The sequence below is a fragment of the Pinus tabuliformis genome, chromosome 5_1, assembly GCF_031772625.1.
Source record: "Pinus tabuliformis cultivar Carrire ecotype Pingquan chromosome 5_1, CPIR1, whole genome shotgun sequence".
NCBI classification, from domain to species: domain Eukaryota; kingdom Viridiplantae; phylum Streptophyta; class Pinopsida; order Pinales; family Pinaceae; genus Pinus; species Pinus tabuliformis.
The window spans coordinates 535,393,530-535,415,684 of NC_142305.1; the positions used below are offsets into that span (position 1 = coordinate 535,393,530).

A 22,155-nucleotide genomic window follows, 5' to 3' on the forward strand; every position below is an offset into this window, starting at 1 on the left:
TCTAAGTGGTCCCAATATTATCAGAGCTTACATAACAATAATATTGTAGGGGCACAACAATAACAATAGTGGGCTTCTATGGGGCACAATAATAACAACACGGGAACTACATGGGAACAACAATACCATAAGGGGGTTGCACTAATAACAATAACGGGTTACACTAGTAGTATAGGGACCTAACATGTCCCTCTCCTTCAAAAAGTGTTGTCCTCAACATAGTAGTTTTGGATGCTTCTATATAAAATTTTCGTCCTCCCATGTGGAATCTTCAGCAGGTAAGTTCTTCCACTTGATCAGATACTCTGAAATTGATTGATTTCGTAGTTGTCGAGTTCTTGTTTCCATGACTGCTTCAGGTTCAAATATGATTTTTCCTTCCTCGTCAAGTTTCGACAATATTGTTTGAACTGGGACCTTGTCACCTATAACCTTCTTTAAGCATGAAACATGGAAAACTAGGGGCACTCAGGAAGATGCATGAAGCTCCAATTTGTATGCCATAGTACCAATATTTTGCAGCACTTTATAAGGACCATAGTACTTTGGTGATAATTTATTATCCTTCTTAGCTTGCTTGAGGGACATTTGTTTGTATTGTTGTAGTCGTAAAAATGACCAGTCGCCTATGTCAAAACTTCTTTCACTACGATGTTGATATGCCTGTTGTTTCATTCGATTCTGCGCGAAAGTGAGGTTATCATTTTTATTCTTGATATGTCCTTCTATCTTGAGAGTTTGAGGAGTGGTAATTCCTGCCAATGCATTACAAGATATGGTCGGATTCATTTCGTCTATCTTTGGGGTTGGTTCCTGGTGTATATCCTCTTCTTTTGGCGTTTATTGATCTTTTTCTTCCTCCTCTTCACAATCAATGTAAACTAATTTCTTCTCATCACACTTATGACCTTTAGTGTATTTGCTATCACAACTGTAACAAAGGTCATTTCTCCTTTTTCTTCCAATTGTTGTGGTGTCAACCTTGTAGGTTGTGGAAGGCTAAGAGCAACAACACTTCCATCTTTATAATTGTGAGTGGTAGGATTTCTTGTTGCCATAATTTTGCTTTCAATTTTTCTTGCCAACCTGAATGCCTTCTCCAATGAATCAGGTTCCCAAAGACGAAGCTCATGTTGAATGTTATCCTTTAAAGTTCTTATGAAGACACCAATCCTCTGCTTCTCTGGAATATTCTTTACCCTTATATTCAATTTTTGGAAGTCCTCAATGTGCTTTGCCATTGAACCCTTTTGTTTGAGATTTATCATTTGTTTAAAGGTGTTGCTCTTTGTATCCTCATAATGTGCTATCATTTCCTTCATGAAAATTGACCAGGTGACGAGTGGTTTACTAGAACAAAGCCCTTTATACCATAAAAAATGATTCGGTTCTAAATATAAAGATGCAATATGTACCTTTTGTAACAGTTGCACATCATGTAGATCAAAATATTTCTCCATCTGTAGTATCCATGTTATGGGATCTTTGCCATCAAACTTCCTCATATCGATCTTTGGAATATGGTGGGTCTTCAATCCAATGTTAGATTCTATGAAATCATGATTATCATTTTTTTTCTCATCATGAGTTTCCTCTACTTCCTTTTCGTCATTAGGAGGCCTTTCTTGTAGCAACTTTGTCTCACCTTCCTTCAAACCTTCCATGTCTTTCTTCAAATCTTCCATGTCTTTCTTCAAATCTGCTTCCCTACCATCAATATTAGCTTCCATGGCACATAAAACTATTTATCTTAGCTTCAATCGCATTCTTCAAATCATCCATCCAATTTTGCTTACTAGGTGTTTTTATTATCTTGATTCGAGTCATTCTTTTTCTTGATTTTAGTAGCTCGATCTTGAATTTGTTGTATCTCTGAAATTTCAAATCTCCAAGGTCTGAAATTGTGACCTGCAGTAGCTCTCTGTGTCCTGTTTCTAATGCCACCAGTCTGATCGAAATTGGATTCTCCAAGAAAGAGTTATGCCCAATCTCCCAAGATGGCCTGATTATATACTTTTTCAGTAGAGCGAACTTGTACGAAGTGCCACGTGTCACTGTTTTGACCTTCGGACCTGAAAACAATACACAGAAAAGTACAATCTGTCCTCTTTCTGTAACTTCTTACGAAATTTCAATCTGATGCTCAGAGAGAAAGTTATGACGATTTTCCCAAAGTCACCTGTTTGGGATGTAATTTGGGAGCTTGCAAAAACCCTAAATGTCTTGGATTGTATCTCCGAAAATATAGCGAAAGAAGATCTGAAATTTGGGCCTGAGCTTCACCAAGATTTTTGCTCAAATGGGTTTTAATTTCAGAGTCAGAACCTTTATAGAAACAAAAGTATAGCGAACATTCCATGACCCATTTGAGATGGAATTCTGGAGCTTGCAAAAACCCTAACTTCCTCAGATAATATCTCCGAAAATATAGTGAGACAAGATCTGCAATTCAGACTCGAGGTTTAAAACGTTTTCTGCACAAATGGTTTTTTTTTTTAGCGTCTGAAACTTCATAGAGAAAAGGTTATGGCGAAAATTCCACGATGACCTGTTTGGAGCAGCGAAATCCTAGAATCCAAACCTCTGATACCAAATGTTATGGAACCAGATCGCAAAAGATAGAAAAGATAGATCAACAACTTAGAAATCAGCCTCTTCGAGGGGGCAACCTCCTTTACATTACACAAATGAACAATTCTCCGATGATACAAATGACAATACCTCCTTTCTATATACAGGAGTCTAAGTGGTCCCAATATAATCAGAGCCTACATAACAATAATATTGTAGGGGCATAACAATAACAATAGTGGGCTTCTATGAGGCGCACAATAATAACAACATGGGGACAACAATACCATAAGGGGGTTGCACTAATAACAATAAGGGGCTACACTAGTAGTATAGGGACCTAACTTTGACTGAGGTGACAGTGGTTATTTTTCCCATTGTTGCCACTTGGTCTAGTAGTTTCCCTTTGGAATCCCTCCTAGGACCCCTGTTAGATTGAGTGGTAACAAGTCTCCTTACTGGCAAGATATGATAAGGGCAGTTAACAAAGCTCTGACAAGGTAAAAGGGGCCAACTATGGAAAAGTCAGAACTCAACTTCCCAAAAATGAGGAGGAGTTTGTGGAGGATAACTTATCACCGATTCATTCTTCTTGGAGTAGCTCTGGGGTTAGCATAATCTCAGATGGATGGATAGATACAAGCTGTAGGCCATTGATAAATATCATTGCCGCTTCACCAAAAGGAGCATTGCTTTTTAAGGCGGAAGACTGTTTAGGAGAGGTAAAAGATACATAGTTCATTGCTGCTATTTTAATAAAATCTATTGAACAAATAGGACCTAACAAGGTGGTGCAAGTTATCACGGATAGTGCACCAGTTTGCAAAGCTGCAGGTTTAATTATTGAGGGGAGGTATGACCACATCTTTTGGATACCCTGCATTATCCATAATCTGAATCTGATCTTAGAGGAGATCGACAATAAAGTTTTGTCGATAAAGGAAATCATAGGGGAAGCAAGGGTGGTCGTTAAATTCATCACCAACCACCACCAATCTCAAGGAATATTTTGAGAGTACTCCAAATTGGAGTTGTTGAAAGTTATTGAGAGAAGATATGCCTCAAACTTCCTAATGTTGCATTGCCTTGTTGATGTTAAGCAACCTTTGGTTTCTATGGTGGTGAGTCAACTTTGGGTTGAGTGGAGACAGATAGATTTAGAGCAGGGATATATGGTGCATGGATTGTGCCTTGATGAGGAGTGGTGGAGCAAGATAGATTTCTTGCTAAAGTTCAAACCCTTCATTTGAGCTTCTTCGAAACACTGACACAGACCAACCTTTCTTAGGAGAGATATATGATGGCATGGATACCATGGTTGAGAAAACTATGAAAATCATTTCATAGGAGTTTCCAACTCATCTATACAGGGAGGTGAAGTAATAATTTGCCAGTTTTCTTGCAGGATTAGATGATTATTCAAATATATCAGCTTTGGAGGAGAGAAGCATCATGAGTCTAGTTAGCTGGTGGATTTGTCATGGAGCAAATGGTGTACATTTGTAAAACCTTGCCATTCGTGTTCTTTCACAAGTGTCAAGCTCGTCATCAACATGAAGGAATTGGAGCACTTATGGTTTTATTCATTCTGTGAAGTGCGATACGTTGGGTTCGTAGAAGGCAGAGGATCTTGTTTATGTACACTCCAACCTTCGCCTTGCATCTCATAGGGGTCCAGAATATAACAATGGTCCTTCGAAAGAATGGGATGTGGATTCAGAAACTCCTGTTTTGGAGCTCTCTCTTGCTGCCTTGAATATTGAGGATCTAGAGCCTAGAAGTTGAATTGGCCCATCATCTTCTTCCGGTCCACCATCCATTGTTGAGCATGCTTCTTATTCTATTTTTGATGAGGATTATGATGAAGAGGATGAAGATTGAAGACTATTAGTCTCTATTGTTTACTAGATTGAGCTAATGTTTTATTTCTATATGTGTTGATGTTCGTTGTCCACAGTTTGATACTTGTTGATGTAGCATTGTACTTGCAGCCTCATATATAAAGGCCGATTTTGGATATATATTTATAATAAACCTCGTTTATCAATGTTATTTTTGGATATTGCTACTTTCATTATGTGATCATTCATGAGTAAATGTGATGTTAGTATGTTTCATCATCAATTATAATTGATAGAGTTATAGTTTATGCAATGTCATTGGACAATGTAATTATAATGTAATACTGTATCATGTATGAATTATGATTGCACATAACATTTATTATATATATATATTTTGCGTTTCCCCATTTCCAAAATTTGGGGGGGTCATGTTTCGTACCCGTACCCGTTTTGGAAACTCGTACTCGTTTCCCCTTATCGTGCAACTTAGGAGTAATCAGAAAGTAGCCATGATGATGGACCTAGTGAAGAAAGTCGATCAATTGAACCAAGGCATGTGGCTCAACATGTGTTGAAATACCTACATGGTATAGTTGGTCATGACGTAGTTATTGTTTGAGATATTCTTCAAATAGTGAAGTACAATTGCAGGGATTCACAGATTTAGATTGGGCAGAGTGCAAAAGACATAAAGTGTTCATAAGGATATTGCTTGAGTTTGGGCTTTGTTGATTTCGTGGATGAGCAGGAAGCATACATCTGTCACACTCAGTACTCGAGAGGTCGAGTCTTTATTGTTTACTAGATTGAGCTCATGTTTTATTTCTATATGTGTTGATGTAGCATTGTACTTGCAACCTCATATACAAAGGCTGATTTTGGTTATATATTTATAATAAACCTCGTTTATCAAGGTTGTTTTTGGATATTGCTACTTTCATTATGTGATCATTCACAAGTAAATGTGATGGTAGTATGTTTCATCATCATGTATAATTGATAGACTTAAAGTTTATGCAATGACATTGGATAATGTAATCATAATGTAATAATGTATCATGTATGATTTATGATTGCACATAACATTTCTTAAATATCCTAACATATATATATATATATATATATATATTGCATTTCTACATTTCCAAAATTTGGGGGGGGGCACTTTTCGTACCCGTACCCGATTTGGAAACTCGTACCCGTCTCCCCATATCGTACAACTTAAGAGTAATTAGAAAGTAGCCATGATGATGGACCTAGTGAAGAAAGTCGATCAGTTGAGCTAAGGCATGTGGCTCAACATGTGTTGAAATACCTACATGGTACAGTTGGTCATGGCATAGTTATTATTTGAGATATGCTTCAAGTAGTAAAGGACAACTGCAAATATTCACAAATTTAGATTGCGCAGAGTGCAGAAGACATAAAGAGTTCATTAGGATATTGCTTCAGTTTGGGCTCCGTTATGATTTGGTGGATGAGCAGGAAGTAGACATTTGTCACATTCAGTACTACGAAGGCCAAGTATATTGCAACTTGGTTGGCAAGTTGGGAAGCAGTTAGCTTTAGAGGCTACTTGAAAGATTATCTTGATCAGGTGCAAGTGGCGACCACATGTTGAAGCACAACGAGATCTAATACCAAGACATGGTACATAAGGTAGCAGCGTGGTTCTAGTACTATTCTACAGTCAAGTAAATTGTCCCAAGATGAAGTTTGTATACTTCGAGGACAAGCTTGGAGTAATTGAGCATGCCTCTCTTAGCAAGAGTGAGTGATGAAATTGCAACATCAAGGACAATGATTTTCCCTAGGCCAGGTTGACTAGGATCAGGGAAAATGGTCCAGAGTATTGATAGCATCATGGCCAATCATCTTCTTGTGTCAAGTATGTTGACTAGATTAGGGAGAATGGTCCGGTAGAGGACAACCATTCTTCTTGTGTCAAGTATGTTGACCAGATTAGGGAGAATGATCCGGTAAAGGACAATCATTCTCCCTGTGTCAAGTATGTTGACCAAAATTAGGAAGAATGGTCCTAGAGGCCTAGAATCACTTAGTTGAGTGGGTGCTATTTAACATTAGGCTCAGATTGCTCTCTAGATGTGTAAGCGAGCTCATTTAGCATCATGGCCTAGAATGAGGCCTTTGGACTTGGGACTAGACTACTCAAAGGGATTGAGTGTGTCTTGTTGACCACTCAAATTGCATTTGAAATTTTGTCAATAGTCCCATGATCAAAGCACACTTCAAAGCATTCCAACATTGTCAGATCATGCCAAAATTTCAGACTTCATTAGATTTTATTTGTTTCTTCTATTTAGTTTGTTGTTCAAATCCTGCAGCCTTGTGGGGATTATGTAAAAATGATCCTAGTATGATGAAGAATGAGTAATGTAAAAGGCCTAGGTAGCTTTGGACTATACTAGCAAGTGAGTTCACTCTAGGGTGTTTTTCTTCGTAGCCCATTATTTGTGTTTTTCAACACTTATAATTAGTTGAGTTTTTCTCCCAAATATACCCCAAATCTAGAGTGCGACTTGATGGTAAAGTCTTAGGTGAGTGCTAGTGTCTAAAATTAATGTATATTACCATACTAGATTGTTGGACACAGATTGTCATTGATGTCAATATGGCAATATTCAAGGAGTAGACAGAGCCAAGAGGAGCACATAGAGTTATCGGAGCCAAGAGGAGGAGACAGAGCCACCAGAGGAGCAAACAGCGCAAAGAGCAGACAGAGCAAATGGAGGCATGCAAATAAGTCATCGGAGAGCTTATATGCATGCAGGTAACAGCAAGACCTGTATATGCATTTAACGCAAACAGAAGCAGATTACACAATTGGGAGCTATCAGAGGCAAAACCCATCTATATATGCATTAACAACTATTAGAGCAACAATGCCAAAGGAAGGACTATCGGAGGAGTAGAGCTATCGCATATGCCAAGAGTAAGGTGCATAAGCGGAGGAGCATAAAAACAAAGTTAAAAGAGCGGAGCAATATATATATAAACAGCGGAGCATATAAACAAAGTTAAAACAGCAGAGCTATATATATATCGCAAAGTTCAAAAGGGTTGTCACCCCTGAAACCCTCAGATTGCGATAATATATGCGTGGACCCATGGGACCATTGCAATACGTTGCAATTTAATATCGCGTCCGCTGCATCGGGATTATGTATCGCAAGTGGTTAAGGCCCTGCTACATTAAAACGCCGATTGCGATATACAATTGCGGACCCGATGGTCCTATTATATCGCGCCTATTATAATATCGCGTCCGTCGCTATATCGCAAGCCGTAAAGCCTTGCCACATGAAAGCGCCGATTGCGATAAGGATGTGGACCCGACAGGCATATAAACCATGGTTTAATACCATATCGCATCCGTCACCACACCCAAGCGTCAATTGCGATGAACGTTGCGACCCGATGCGACATCACAACTTGGTTTAATACAATATCACGTCCAGTGGTGGATTGGCCGTCGGTCATCGGCGGTGTCATGAGCTCGACATATAAAGGACCACCGATCGCCGATTGCAATTTAAGCTGCGGACCCGATACAATTTAGATGCGGGTGTAATATTGCTTGAAGTCCGCCCCTTAGCCTTTTGGACTGTTTTTATCATATTCTCTGTGTAATTAAATATTTGGCTTGCACAGGCTGTTTTAGGCCAAAAGGCTTATGATAATTGTTCCGATGGTTTAGGAGGCTGAAGTTTGAACGTCAATTAAATGGGCCGATTCAAGCCGATTGCGATTGCGATAGGATGTGGCAGGTCCGTTAAACGTAAAGCTCTGTGTATGCCCACACTCATTGTTAAAGGAGCGCTGTTACAGTCGTAACCAGTAAAATGTGTTCTCCGTGGAGTTTTGGAGCTCTCAAATGAATCTACGTGTCCTCAGAAAGTTAGTGAACTTGCACAGCGCAGAGGAAGCCGCAGTGACCTAGGAGGAAGCCTAAGAGGCGGTGTAAGCGGAAATGAATGGACAAAGGCATGGGAATGTATAAAACAGTAAAAACAGAGAACTGTTGGTGCTGTTGTTGTGGTGAAGGACCAGAGTGTGAGGTAGTAGAAGCAGCAGAGGCAAAAGAGGCTGCAGAAGCAGCGGAGGCTGTAGAGGCAGCAGAAGCAGCAGAGGCAGGAGAGTAGGAGTGAGAGAACCTTAGTTGAATAGAGTGTAGCAGCATGCCAGTTTACACCAAGGTTGGGTTGGATCCCAAGAGGTTGGAGCCTCAGAATTGAACAGGACTAAAGTCATTAGGGGTAGGTGCTCCTAAGTGCAGAACCACTGCAAAATAGAGTTGGTGTTCTGGAGGTTGGAGCCTCACTGAAGTCCAAGTTGGAGCTTGGCAACTATTCACAATCAGATATATACTTATATTGTATTTATTTTATTACACTGTCTTGAGTTTTTAATAAAAGCATTAATTCCAGTTGTTGATTTCTGTGTTCTGTGTATACATATACATATCTATATATGCTTATGGCAATCACTAGGACAATTAAAAAAAAGGAAGTAAGAAACACTGATTCACCCCCCTCTCAGTGTTTCCAACAATTGGTATCAAAGCAGGGTTCTTCATACTAGCCTAATAGCTTGAAGAAGGATCCGCAGCCATGATGAGAAATCACGAAGCATCAGGAAGACCTCCTTTGTTCGATGGCACTAACTTTGGTTTCTGGAAGAAAAGAATGACCTACTACTTAATGTCCCTTGGACCTGAAGTCTGGCATTTTGTTCAAAATGAATACCAAACGACTTCCACTCTTCCAACAGACCCAGACGAGAGGAAAGCCTACATCGCAAATGCAAAGGCCTTGAACTCCATCACTAGTGGAATCACTGATTCCGAGTTTACAAAAGTCATGCACTGTACCTCTGCCAAAGAAATGTGGGAGAAGCTAGTTGGCTTGTACGATGGAGACTCAAAAGTAAAAAGGGCAAAGCTTCAAACTCACAGAAGACAATTTGAAAGTTTGAGGATGGAAGATGAAGTCCTCCGAGTAGCTGAAGTGGTAAATTCCCTGAAAGGATTGGACGAAAAAATTGAAGAAAGTACCATTGTTCAAAAGGTATTAAGGTCTCTTCCAGACAGATTTGACTCCAAAATAAGCACTATAGAAGAAGCAAAGGATCTAGATACCCTCAAAATGGATGAACTCCATGGAATTCTCACTGCTTATGAAATGAGGAAAGGTGGCCCAAGCTCCAAAGATGCAACATTCAAGGCCTCAAAGTCAAAGAAGGGGAAAGAAAGGAATGACTATAGTGATGAGTCAAATGTGGAATCCGAATTGGCTCAATTTGTATGAAAGCTGAAGAGAGGATCTAAGCTTAAAGGCAAGTATCCTCTTATTTGTTTTAAATGTGGTAAAATAGGTCATTATGCAGCAAAATGTCCTCATAAACATGACAATGATGATGAAGGAAATTCTAAAAGAATGGCACACAAAAAGAAAGGGTTCAATAAGAAAAACTTCTTCTCCAAGCAAGATGAGTTTGATGAGGATGAGTTTATGGTCATCAAAAAGAAATCAGATGAGGAAAGTGATCATGATGAAAGCCAAGAAACATTATTCATGGCACTCGCAGATGATGATGACTCAGGGCTGGAAGGAAATGTAGATGAACTGTTAATAAGCGCCATTGAAGAAAATGAGAAACTACAGAACAAAATCATTTCTCTCAAAGTGGAAAACGAGGAAATAAGAAGGAGAGAAGATCTCTTGGAAGCAAAGCTTAAAGAAAAAGAAGAGACTTGTGAAGAACGTGAGGCTGAAATAGTGTCTCTGAGAAAGGAGTTGGAGCAAATTAAAAAGGGCTGTAAAAGCTCTCAAATACTTGAGACTATTCTGAAAAGTCAAAAACCTCAACATGACAATTCTGGAATAGGTTTCAAAGGAGAATCCTCAAGCACTAAGAATAGTGCGAAAAGCTATACTGATGCACTTTCTTGCAATCCAAAAGATGAAAAAGTATGTTATAAAAGTGCATCCCAGATCCCAAGAATGAAGAGAGAATTACTCCAAAGAAGAATATGGAGTCGAATCATAGACACTACAACAAATACAAACCTGTACTCCACCAAGGGCCCATCGCAAATCCAAAGAATGAGGGAGGAGTAATTCCTAGGAAGGAAATCGACTCAAACCGTGGTTGCTTCAACAAGTACAAAACCATCTTTCTTGGACACTGCTTTCACTGTAAAAACTTCAGTCATCAAGCCAAACATTGTATGGCTCGCAGAAGTGAAAAGACAAAGCTAAAGGACCGAATAATCAACTCATATGCCCCCAAAAGGCAGGGACAAATCAAAACCTTCAATTCATTTGATCCCTTGACCAAATTTGATCTGATTTGCTCTTTCTGCTACAATAATGGACACTATGAACAAGACTGCCCACTCAAAGGAAGAAAGACGAGTAGCAAGAACTCCAACATGGATAAATGCGGCCTGGCTCTATATGCTCAAAATAATGGAAACCATTGGTTTGTGGATAGTGGGTGCTCTAGACACATGACAGGAGACAGAAGGAAGTTTGTCTCACTGAGCAAAAAGGAAGGGAATGTGTCCTTTGGAAGCAGATCTGGCAGAATTGCAGGAAAAGGAACAGTTACTCTGATCAATGGAAAAGGAAAAGCTCAAGATGCTTTGCTAGTTGATGGACTCAAACACAACCTCCTAAGTGTCAGCCAAATCTGTGATCAAGGACATAAGGTTGTTTTTAGCACCAAAGACTGTGAAATAAGGAACTCTGCCTCAGGGAAACTTGTGGCAAAAGGGGTGAGAACATCAAACAACATTTACATTCTGAACAAGATTCAAGAAAATAAATGCTACTTGAGTCAGACAGATGAGAGTTGGCTGTGGCACAAGCGACTTGGACATACAAGCTTCGAAAATCTGATCAATATCAGCAAGATCAAAGCTGTACGAGACATCCCAAGGCTGTTCAAACCAAATCAAGGAGTATGTGGTCCATGTCAACATGGAAAGCAGACTAGAACCAGCCACAAGACAAAGGAACTCTATATATCAAAGCCCTTGGAGATCATCCATGCTGATGTGTGTGGGCCAACTAGAAATCAAGCACTCCAAGGAGAAAGGTACTTTGTGTTATTTGTTGATGATTATACTAGAATGATGTGGATATATTTCATAAAGTATAAATTTGAAACTTTTGAGTGTTTTAAGAATCTAAAAGCCCTTGTAGAAAATGAAAAAGATTCAAAAATTAAGTGCCTCAGAACGGACGGAGGAGGAGAATTCACATCAAACAAGTTTAGTGAGTTTTGTAATATTCATGGAATTAAAAGGGAATTCTTGGCTGCCAGAACACCTCAGCAAAATGGGGTAGTTGAAAGAAGAAACCGAACAGTCCAAGAAATGGCAAGAACTATGCTATTAGCAGCAGACTTACAACCTAAATTCTGGAGAGAAGCAGTAGGGACAGCTGTCTATACATTAAATCGAACTCAATTAAGACCAAATTGTGAAAAAACTCCTTATGAGCTATGGAAAGGAAGACCTGCTTCGGTGAAGTACTTCAAGATCTTTGGAAGCAAGTGCTTCATAAAAATAAATGATGGCTCACCCGGAAAGTTTGATTCTCGGGTTGATGAAGGGATATTTCTTGGATACTCTACACGGAGCAAGGCTTACAAGTGCTACAATTATCGACTGAAGAAAATAGTGGAAAGCATTGATGTAAAGGTTGATGAAGATCTTCCAGAAAAGGAAATTGAAGAACATGAAGATGACTCTCTCATTGAAGAAGAAGAACCTAAAGAAGAAGAAATAGATGAGGAAGAAGAAGAAGAAGAGGAAAGAGAACCACCTAATACCCCTTCAAAGATGAAGTATGTCCAAAGACATCATCCAGAAGAGCAGATCATTGGTGATAGAGATGAAGGTGTGCAGACCCGAAGAAGGATGACAATCACACCCAAGAGAAAAGTCATTGCCCTCCTATCTATGATAGAACCAGAAACATTTGCAGAAGCAAGTAAGGATCCTCATTGGGTAAAAGCCATGGAAGAAGAAATGTCCCAAATTGAGAAGAACAAGACATGGGAGCTGGTACCTCGTCCAAAGGACAAAAACATAATAGGAACCAAATGGGTGTTCAAAAATAAAATGAATGAGGAAGGACAGGTTATCAGAAACAAGGCAAGACTTGTCTGCAAAGGCTATTCACAAATTGAAAGAGTTGACTTTGAAGAGACATTTGCACCAGTGGCCCATATGGAAGCTATCAGGATGTTCTTGGCATTTGCTTGCTCAAAAGGATTCAAAATCTATCAAATGGACGTGAAATCAGCATTTCTAAATGGGGAACTCAAGGAGGAAGTCTACATGGAGCAGCCAGAAGGTTTTGATCTAACAGTAGGAAAGGACTTAGTCTGTAAGTTGAAAAAGGCTTTATATGGGTTGAAACAAGCTCCTAGAGCTTGGTATGCAAGATTGGATCACTACCTACAACAACAAGGCTTCAAAAAAGGAGTGGCTAGAAGTAATCTATACATAAAGACAGATGAAGGTAAGTTACTAGTTGCTCTTGTTTATATCGATGATCTGATTTTTGCTAGTAATAATGATGAAATGAGCCATGAATTTTCTCAAAGCATGTCAAAAGAGTTTGAGATGTCAATGATAGGAGAGCTGTCCCACTTCCTTGGACTTCAGGGATCTCAAACCAGAGCAGGATTGTGTATATCTCAAACCAAATATCTAAAAGACATGCTCAAAAAATATGGAATGGAGGACTGTGCACCCATGAGCACACCTATGACCACAAACTGCAAACCAGTGTTTTTAAAACCGGAACCGGTGACCGGACCGGTCCACCTAATGAACCGGTTTACCGACCGGAACCAGTCTAACCGGGACTGGTTTGGTCTAAACGAACCGGTTTTTAAAAAATACATTAAATAATTAATTTTTAATGAAACAAAACTATTTTTAAGATGTAAAACCATGATTCCAAGCCAATAGAGACAAAATATGCAAAGTTTGCTCATTTATATACCATGCAAAGGTGAATATATCAAAATGGCACCGAGTGCAATACATATCATCGACAAAATAGCAAAATACATAAGAAATGAGGCTCTAAATGGCCTATAAAGTCCAAAAACAATGCTGCAAGCTATGAGGCCATTGGCCTACTACAAGTCTACAGTGTACACATGATCAATCATCAAGTCCATCACCACTACTAGACACAGGATCATCATCAGGAGCTACATAGACATCATCTGGTTCAGAGTCTGAGGATGCCTCTGCCTCATCTGCAACATCAGTATCAATGCCACCAATGACAATAGAAGTGGACCTAATGGAAGCACGAGTTTTTCGACCTGCACGACTAGTGCCTTCCATTGGTTCCTTGCCTTTCCTTGATGCCGCTACTGATCCTGGTTCTGATGCCGCCACATAATCTGCCTCATCCTCCGCTAAAGCCATGTCGATATCAAAATCAGCCTCAAACACAGGATCTTCAGTCTCCTCCACCCATTCTGATGTTGGATCAATATCGTCCAACACAATGGGATCTAGATCAGGTGATTTGCTCATCATTTGGTTCCTCCTCAGTCGAAGGTTGTATTGCACAAAAACAAGATCATTTAACCGTTTTTGTTCCAAACGGTTTCTCTTCTTCGTGTGTATGCGCTCAAAAACAGACCAATTGCGCTCACAACCTGAAGCACTGCAAGTTTGACTGAGGACTCTAATTGCAAACCTTTGCAATTGAGGACACTGGCCACCAAATGACTCCCACCAATGTGCTGCAAAGAAAAAGACAATAATTAGTAACTTAGTTTATAATTTGAATTGTAAAGAACGTAAACAATTTTAACTTGAAATGAAAAACAAAATGGAAATTGGAATTGCTTACCTGGTTGGTCCACATCTCTTGCCATCTTTGCCAAGTTTTTGCCAAAAGTACCACTTGCTTGATTGAAAATAGTAAGCTGTCTATGTATATCCAACTGGTCTACATGGTTAGGGACCATGCGCTCCAAGCAATCAATCAATCCAGCTCTGACCTCCCCATCATGCTGATCTCCTAGCCGATTTTTATACTGATACCTTGGGTTCAAAAAATACCCGGCTGCATGTATAGGACGATGGAGTTGATTGTTCCATCTGTTATCAATGATCTCCCATATACGGCCATATTTAGCTAACCTGTCATTGTAAGCTCCCCGTATCTGCTCCTTTGCCTGATCCATAGCTTCATAAATGTAGCCCATGGCCAATCTTTCCCCATCCACCAACCTTAGCACCTTAACAAGGGGCTCGGTAATTTTCACAAGCTCTACAGACCTTTTCCAAAAATAAGTGTCTAACACTTTCTTTTTGGTGTCTTTTCCATCTGGTCTACGAGCCCACCGAGATTCAGACCATTCATCAGAGGAAAACATTTTCTGCAAGTTTCTATGTTGACCATTGAGACATTGCAACGTGAGGAAGTGAGTTGCAAATCTCGTAATTGCAGGCCTAACAAGCTCTTTGCCTCCAGTGTGTTTCCTCATTAGGCTCAATACCCATGAGTGGTTGTAAATGTATTTTGTAATGCACTTGGCATGCTCTACAGTGTTTTTTACCCACTCCACCTTGCCTATATCCTCAAGCATGAGGTCTATGCAATGTGCAGCACATGGAGTCCAAAATATGGTGTTATATTTGGCCTCAAGCATCTTTCCAGCAAGAACATAGTTTGAGGCATTATCAGTGATGACCTGCACAACATGCTGCTCCCCAACTTCCTGAATAATGTTATCCAAAAGCTCAAATAGAAGGCTTGCATCCTTTACCCTATCAGATGCATCAACTGATTTCAAAAACATGGTTCCTTGAGGGCAAGAAACAAGGAAATTAATGATAGTGCGGTTCTTTCCATCGGTCCATCCATCTGACATAATGGAACAACCTGTTTTGACCCATGACTCTCTAAACTCAGCCAAATACTCATCAATGGAAGATATCTCTTTTTGCAAAAGAGCTCCCCTCAAGTCATGCATACTAGGGCCTTTGAAGCCCTTTCCTGCAGCTATAACAGAGTCCCACATAGCTTGGTAATAAGGTGAGCGAGCAGCATTAAATGGGATATCTGAATCATACCACCATCTAGCAATGTATTGGTGAGAAGTTTCTTTGCATTGTTTTTTCCAATGCTGATCCAAAGTGGGTTGAGAACTTGGCTGGGAGGAAGTGGGATTAGATTTAGAAGAGGCAATGTTGGCAGAAGATGAGAAATAACTTTGGATGTTTGGTCTCTTTGCTCCTTTTGATGGTTGGCCAACTCCAACAGAAGGATGAACATAGTGAAAGGGGTCATTGGTGGAAGGGATAGAAGTGGAGTCTTGAATCTCATAATCATCATACCCACTCTCTTTCATAAGATTCATGGCTTCCATTAATTCCCTCTTCCTTGCAATTTCATCTTGGATGGCCTTCTCCCTAGCCTTATCCTCATAAAATTTTTCAAGCTTGGCAATGTATTCTGCCCTAATAGGACCTAACAGTTCTTTTGGTGCATCACATGGCTTTACTTGGCCTCTTACCCCAGCCAAGTGTTGTTTCAACCTAAGAATACCCCCACCTCCAATAGATTTATGGCATAATTTGCATATCATTTTTCCCTCAATTACATCACAATGAACCCATGCACTGTCCTTTCCTTTTGGAGCCATGTTTGCTTGAAATAATAACAATTTGCAAAGAAATCTGCCATTTAAAAAAAAAATTGCAGCTAAGGAACATGGAAAACCAATGATAAATGTAGGAAAAAAAATGCACATGCAAGCTACAAAAATTGATAGCATAGAGCTAGAGAGTTCATAGGCTTAGCATAGATGATAGATCATTGAAGTGAGAAGTTTATAGCACAAAAAAAATAATTCATGGACAGCAGACCCAAATGAGGAATTATCAAGTGCAAATCCTTACCTGGAAATGCAAAGTAGCTCCCTTAGCCTCCTCTTGATGATGGCAACTCCACTGACAGCTACACACTATCTCCAAAATAGCTCCAACTCCAACTCCAAGATGACTACTTCAGCAAAAACTCCACACTCTCCAAGCTCACAAACAAACTCACAAACACTCACAAACACTCCAAATCAGTTGTGTGAGACAAATGAGAGTGAGAGGGGTGTCTTATAGCAAGTGTGAGGGTGTTTTTGGAGGGAAAATCCCTTTCCCTCACCCCCAAAACCCCTAAACCGCCCTCATTTCCAAAAAACCGCTGCGCTTTTTGCTTGACCGGCGGCCTGTCCATAAACCGGCCGGTTTAGGACGGAACCGGCCGGTTAGCAATAAACCGGCCGGTTCCGCCCTAAACCGGCCGGTTTTTACCGGTTAGGGCATATTTCCGGGCAAATGGTGCTTTAAACCGGGTTTTTCCACCGGTTCCGACCGGCCAGCCTTCCAACCGGCCGGTTAGGCCGGTAACCGGTTTTTTCCACCGGTTTTTAAAACTATGCTGCAAACTGAGCAAAGATGATGACTCCCTTCTAGTGGATGCAACTCATTACAGGTCAATGATCGGAGCCCTTCTATACTTAACAGCTACACGACCAGACATAATGCAAGCAGTAGGAATGGTGGGAAGATTTCAATCTGCTCCCAAACAATCCCATTTATTAGCCGTAAAAAGAATTCTCAGATATCTGAAGGGAACTTCTGATTTCGGTCTTTGGTACCCAAAGAACTCAACACTGACTGTAACTGCATACATCGACGCTGATTGGGCTGGAAGTATAGATGATCGGAAAAGTACTAGTGGAAATGCATTCTTCCTAGGAGACTGTTTGGTATCCTGGCTCAGCAAAAAACAGTCATCCATATCATTATCCACAGCCGAAGCCGAGTATATTGCTGCAGCAGACTGTTGTACTCAGATACTATGGATGAAGGAAGCTCTAAAAGATGTCGACATATGTACAGATCAACCGATTACCGTCTATTGTGACAACACAAGTGCTATCAGTCTCAGCAAAAATCCAGTGATGCACTCAAGAACCAAACACATACCAATCAAGTATCATTTCCTCCGTGAGCAAGTAGCTGAACAAAACATCGTCCTGGAATATATCAGTACTAAGGAGCAGATAGCTGATATTTTCACAAAACCTCTTCCTCGAGAAGCATTCGAACATCTGCGTCAAAAGATGGGGGTTATTTCTTTATCATCACTCAAGTTCATTCATAAAGATGTAGCAGGACAGGGGGAGTCTATATGCATTCCTTTGCCATTGATGTCAAAGGGGGAGAGCAGAAGAATATTGCCATCAATAACAAAGGGGGAGATTGTTGGACACAGATTGTCATTGATGTCAATATGGCAATATTCAAGGAGTAGACAGAGCCAAGAGGATACCAATCAAGTATCATTTCCTCCGTGAGCAAGTAGCTGAACAAAACATCGTCCTGGAATATATCAGTACTAAGGAGCAGATAGCTGATATTTTCACAAAACCTCTTCCTCGAGAAGCATTCGAACATCTGCGTCAAAAGATGGGGGTTATTTCTTTATCATCACTCAAGTTCATTCATAAAGATGTAGCAGGACAGGGGGAGCAGTTTGACAGGGGGAGTCCATATGCATTCCTTTGCCATTGATGTCAAAGGGGGAGAGAGAGCAGAAGAATATTGCCATCAATAACAAAGGGGGAGATTGTTGGACACAGATTGTCATTGATGTCAATATGGCAATATTCAAGGAGTAGACAGAGCCAAGAGGAGGAGACAGAGCCACCAGAGGAGCAAACAGCGCAAAGAGCAGACAGAGCCAATGGAGGCATGCAAATAAGTCATCAGAGAGCTTATATGCATGCAGGTAACAGCTATCAGGAGCCATCGGAGAAATGAAGGCAGCAAGACCTGTATATGCATTTAACGCAAACAGAAGCAGATTACACAATTGAGAGCTATCGGAGGCAAAACCCATCTATATATGCATTAACAACTATTAGAACAACAATGCCAAAGGAAGGACTATCGGAGGAGTAGAGCTATCGCATATGCCAAGAGTAAGGTGCATAAGCAGAGGAGCATAAAAACAAAGTTAAAACATCGGAGCAATATATATATAAACAGCGGAGCATATAAACAAAGTTAAAACAACAGAGCTATATATATATATATCTATCTATCTATATATATATATATATATCGCAAAGTTCAAAAGGGTTGTCACCCCCGAAACCCTCCGATTGCGATAATATATGCGCGGACCCATGGGACCATTGCAATACGTTGCAATTTAATATCGCATCCGCCGTGTCGGGATTATGTATCACAAGTGGTTAAGGCCCTGCCACATTAAAACGCCGATTGCGATATACAATTGCGGACCCGATGGTCCTATTATATCGCGCCTATTGTAATATCGCGTCCGTCGCTATATCGCAAGCCATAAAGCCTTGCCACATGAAAGCGCCGATTGTGATAGGGATGTGGACCCGACAGGCATATAAACCATGGTTTAATACCATATCACATCCATCACAATCGCATATGTTATGAAGCCTTGCCACACCCAAGTGCCAATTGCGATGAACGTTGCAGACTCGATGCGACATCACAACTTGGTTTAATACAATATCGCGTCCAGTGGTGGATCGGCCATCGGCCATCGGCGGTGTCATGAGCCCGACATATAAAGGACCACCGGGAGTCGCAAATCGCCGATTGCGATTTAAGCTGCAGACCCGATACAATTTAGATGCGGGTGTAATATTGCTTGAAGTCCGCCCCTTAGTCTTTTGGACTGTTTTTATCATATTCTCTGTGTAATTAAATATTTGGCTTGTGCGGGCTGTTTTAGGCCGAAAGGCTTATGATAATTGTTCCGATGGTTCAGGAGGCTGAACGTCAATTAAATGGGCTGATTCAAGCCGATTGCGATTGCGATAGGACGTGGCAGGTCCGTTAAACGTAAAGCTCTGTGTATGCCCACAATCATTGTTAAAGGAGTGTTGTTACAGTCATAACCAGTAAGATGTGTTCTCCGTGGAGTTTTGGACCTCTCAAATGAATCTACGTGTCCTCAGAAAGTCAGTGAACTTGCACAACGCAGAGGAAGCCGCAGCGACCGAGGAGGAAGCCTAAGAGGCGGTGTAAGCGGAAACGAATGGACAAAGGCATGGGAATGTATAAAACAGTAAAAACAGAGAACTGTTGGTGCTGTTGTTGTGGTGAAGGACCAAAGTGTGAGGTAGTAGAAGCAGCAGAGGCAAAAGAGGCTGCAGAAGCAGCGGAGGCTGTAGAGGCAGCAAAAGCAGCAGAGGTAGGAGAGTAGGAGTGAGAGAACCTCAGCTGAATAGAGTGTAGCAGCATACCAATTTATACCAAGGTTGGGTTGGAGCCTCAGAACTGAACAGGACTAAAGTCATTAGGGGTAGGTGCTCCTAAGTGCAGAACCACTGCAAAACAGAGTTGGTGCTCTGGAGGTTGGAGCCTCACTGAAGTCCAAGTTGGAGCTTGGCAACTATTCACAATCAGATATATACTTATATTGTATTTATTTTATTACACTGTCTTGAGTTTTTAATAAAAGCATTAATTCCAGTTGTTGATTTCTGTGTTCTGTGTATACATATACATATCTATATATGCTTATGGCAATCACTAGGACAATTTAAAAAAAGGAAGTAAGAAATACTGATTCACCCCCCTCTCAGTATTTCCAACATAGATTATCTCTAAAGTTTCGTAGAATTTGGTCGAGTCTAAATGTCAGTTTTTACTTATTAAAAATTTTCCATTGGTTGGGATTTTTAATCATTATTTAATGTAAAATGTAATAAATGTTGTTTATAGAAGTTCTAGGGGGTATGAGTAATCAAAATTCGACCTATACACCTCAACTTTCTATTTAGACACACTTTAAGGGTGGAAAAATATGTATTTATGCCTCAAAAACCCATTTTTCTAATTTTTTGGCAAAAAATGGCAAATAAATAGCCAGAAAATAAAATAAGAGAAAATTAAAAAATTCTGTCCAATTGAAAATGATAAAAAATGAAGTGGAAATTCCCAAATATTAAAGTCAAATAAAAAATGATGGGAATTCCATTTACCAAGAAAAAATGGCCCAAGGAAAAATTCGATAGTCTAGATAAGAAGCCCATGTCCTAGCAAAATCGAATTTTTTTAAGGAGATGGTGCATAATGGTTAATTTGAATGAGAGTTTTTCGAGAAAAGAAGGATTGAAATATTTGGTGGTCCAAACTATTTCGAGATCAAATATTTTCTCCATCCAACATCTCCTTCAAGGCAAACAGATTTTTCTCCTAGAGATCTGCTCTGGCTCATAAAGGGTTCAAATTCTTTTGGGTGAGATCTAGCCGTTAGCACTTGGGATCTAGACGTTTCACTTAGAGAGGGGTCTCTCTCTCTCATTTTTCTATTTAAGGAAGCTCCAAGCTCCTCATTGAACATCAACATCAATTGTAATTGAGCTCTTGGCTATCAAAGCTCTGCTTTGTATTGATTTTTTTTTGAGCTAATAAAAAAGAAAGTCTTTAAGTGTTAAAGCTTTGTGGTGTTTTTCTTCTACATCTATGGTAATATTTTTCTGATTCATTTGTTCTTAATGCTCTACTGGTAAATAATTAAATTGTTATTTCCATTTGCCATAGTTTGGATCTATTGATGTACAATTATCTTGCATTGATATTTGGATTAGAGAAACACTCTAGATCTAGAAGCGCTAGTGGGTTTTCGGTTGAACCCCTAGTCTTCTTTTTCATTGTGCTATCTAATCCCTTCTGGATCTAACATTATCTTTCGAAAGTGTGTAGAGATTTTATTTTTTGAATCAGATCTTGGGCGTTTGGGGAAGTTTTCAGTTGAACCAACCAACTCTCAAGGCATAGAAGTGGAAGAACCCACTTAGATCTCTCTCAAAGGTTTATCATAAGATAATTTTAAAGGGAGTTTCCTTTGCCATAGCTTGTGAATCTTATCATTAACTCTTTAGATCTATCTATTTATGCACTTTATTTGTCAGATCTAGCTATTTTAGGGCTTGTATTTTTTCTACCCAAGAGCTGAGGTGTCCTCATACTCTTTAGGCTATAGATCTGTAAAATTTTTGTATATATTTCTATCCTATTTTGTATATATATTTCTATTGTATATAGATCTTGTATATGTTTGGATATCCTCTCTATTTTTTCGTAGATCTGAAGAAGGAGCAAAAGTTTGCCTTGGAAATTTTTCTTTAAGATTTTTTATATGTGCAATCTTGAGGATCAAAGAGACAATTAAATTTTTGAAGCTAAACACTTGTTCGTTGATCAAACCCTCTCCTCTCTCCTGCGTAGATCCTAGACGGCTAGGGTTTTAAGGGTTTTTCAAGTTCGATTTTTTAAGAGATCCATCATTTGAGGCTTGGAAAAATTAAGATAAATTTTTTGTGGAAGCCGTCTTCATTTTTGAGCCATTTTTCTCTTGGCTGCAAGCATAAAGAGGGTCTCTCCCTCTTATACGAAATTCCTCTCGGACATCTTGCAGCTTGAACGAAATTTTTTGAAGGGAAAGTGTATTTTCTTGGAGGCATTCCATTGTAATTTCATCACAAATTTTGTAAATAATTTTCATCAATTTTTTAGCTCTTGAGGAAGGTGTATTATCTCTTTGAAGCCCAATTCCCTGTAAACCCTCCTCTAAGATCTAAACGCCCTCTTTTCTCTAAGAGGGTTTTCAAT

At 39.8% G+C, this 22,155-nt stretch overlaps 2 protein-coding genes across 2 annotated transcripts in view; one reads left to right on the forward strand and one right to left on the reverse strand.

The window, feature by feature from the left end:
• LOC149165913 (alpha/beta-Hydrolases superfamily protein) overlaps positions 1-22,155 on the forward strand; it is a 233,563-nt gene that overhangs the window by 190,531 nt on the left and 20,877 nt on the right. The gene's annotated exons all lie outside the window — the stretch shown is intronic.
• Positions 13,410-16,679, reverse strand: LOC149165914 (uncharacterized). The gene is made up of 2 exons (XM_089431216.1): positions 14,330-16,679; positions 13,410-14,219 (listed from the first exon to the last, which is right to left on the reverse strand). Exons 1-2 carry the CDS (start codon positions 16,260-16,262, stop codon positions 13,624-13,626), a joined length of 2,529 nt encoding a protein of 842 aa, XP_089287342.1. The 5' UTR covers positions 16,263-16,679; the 3' UTR covers positions 13,410-13,623.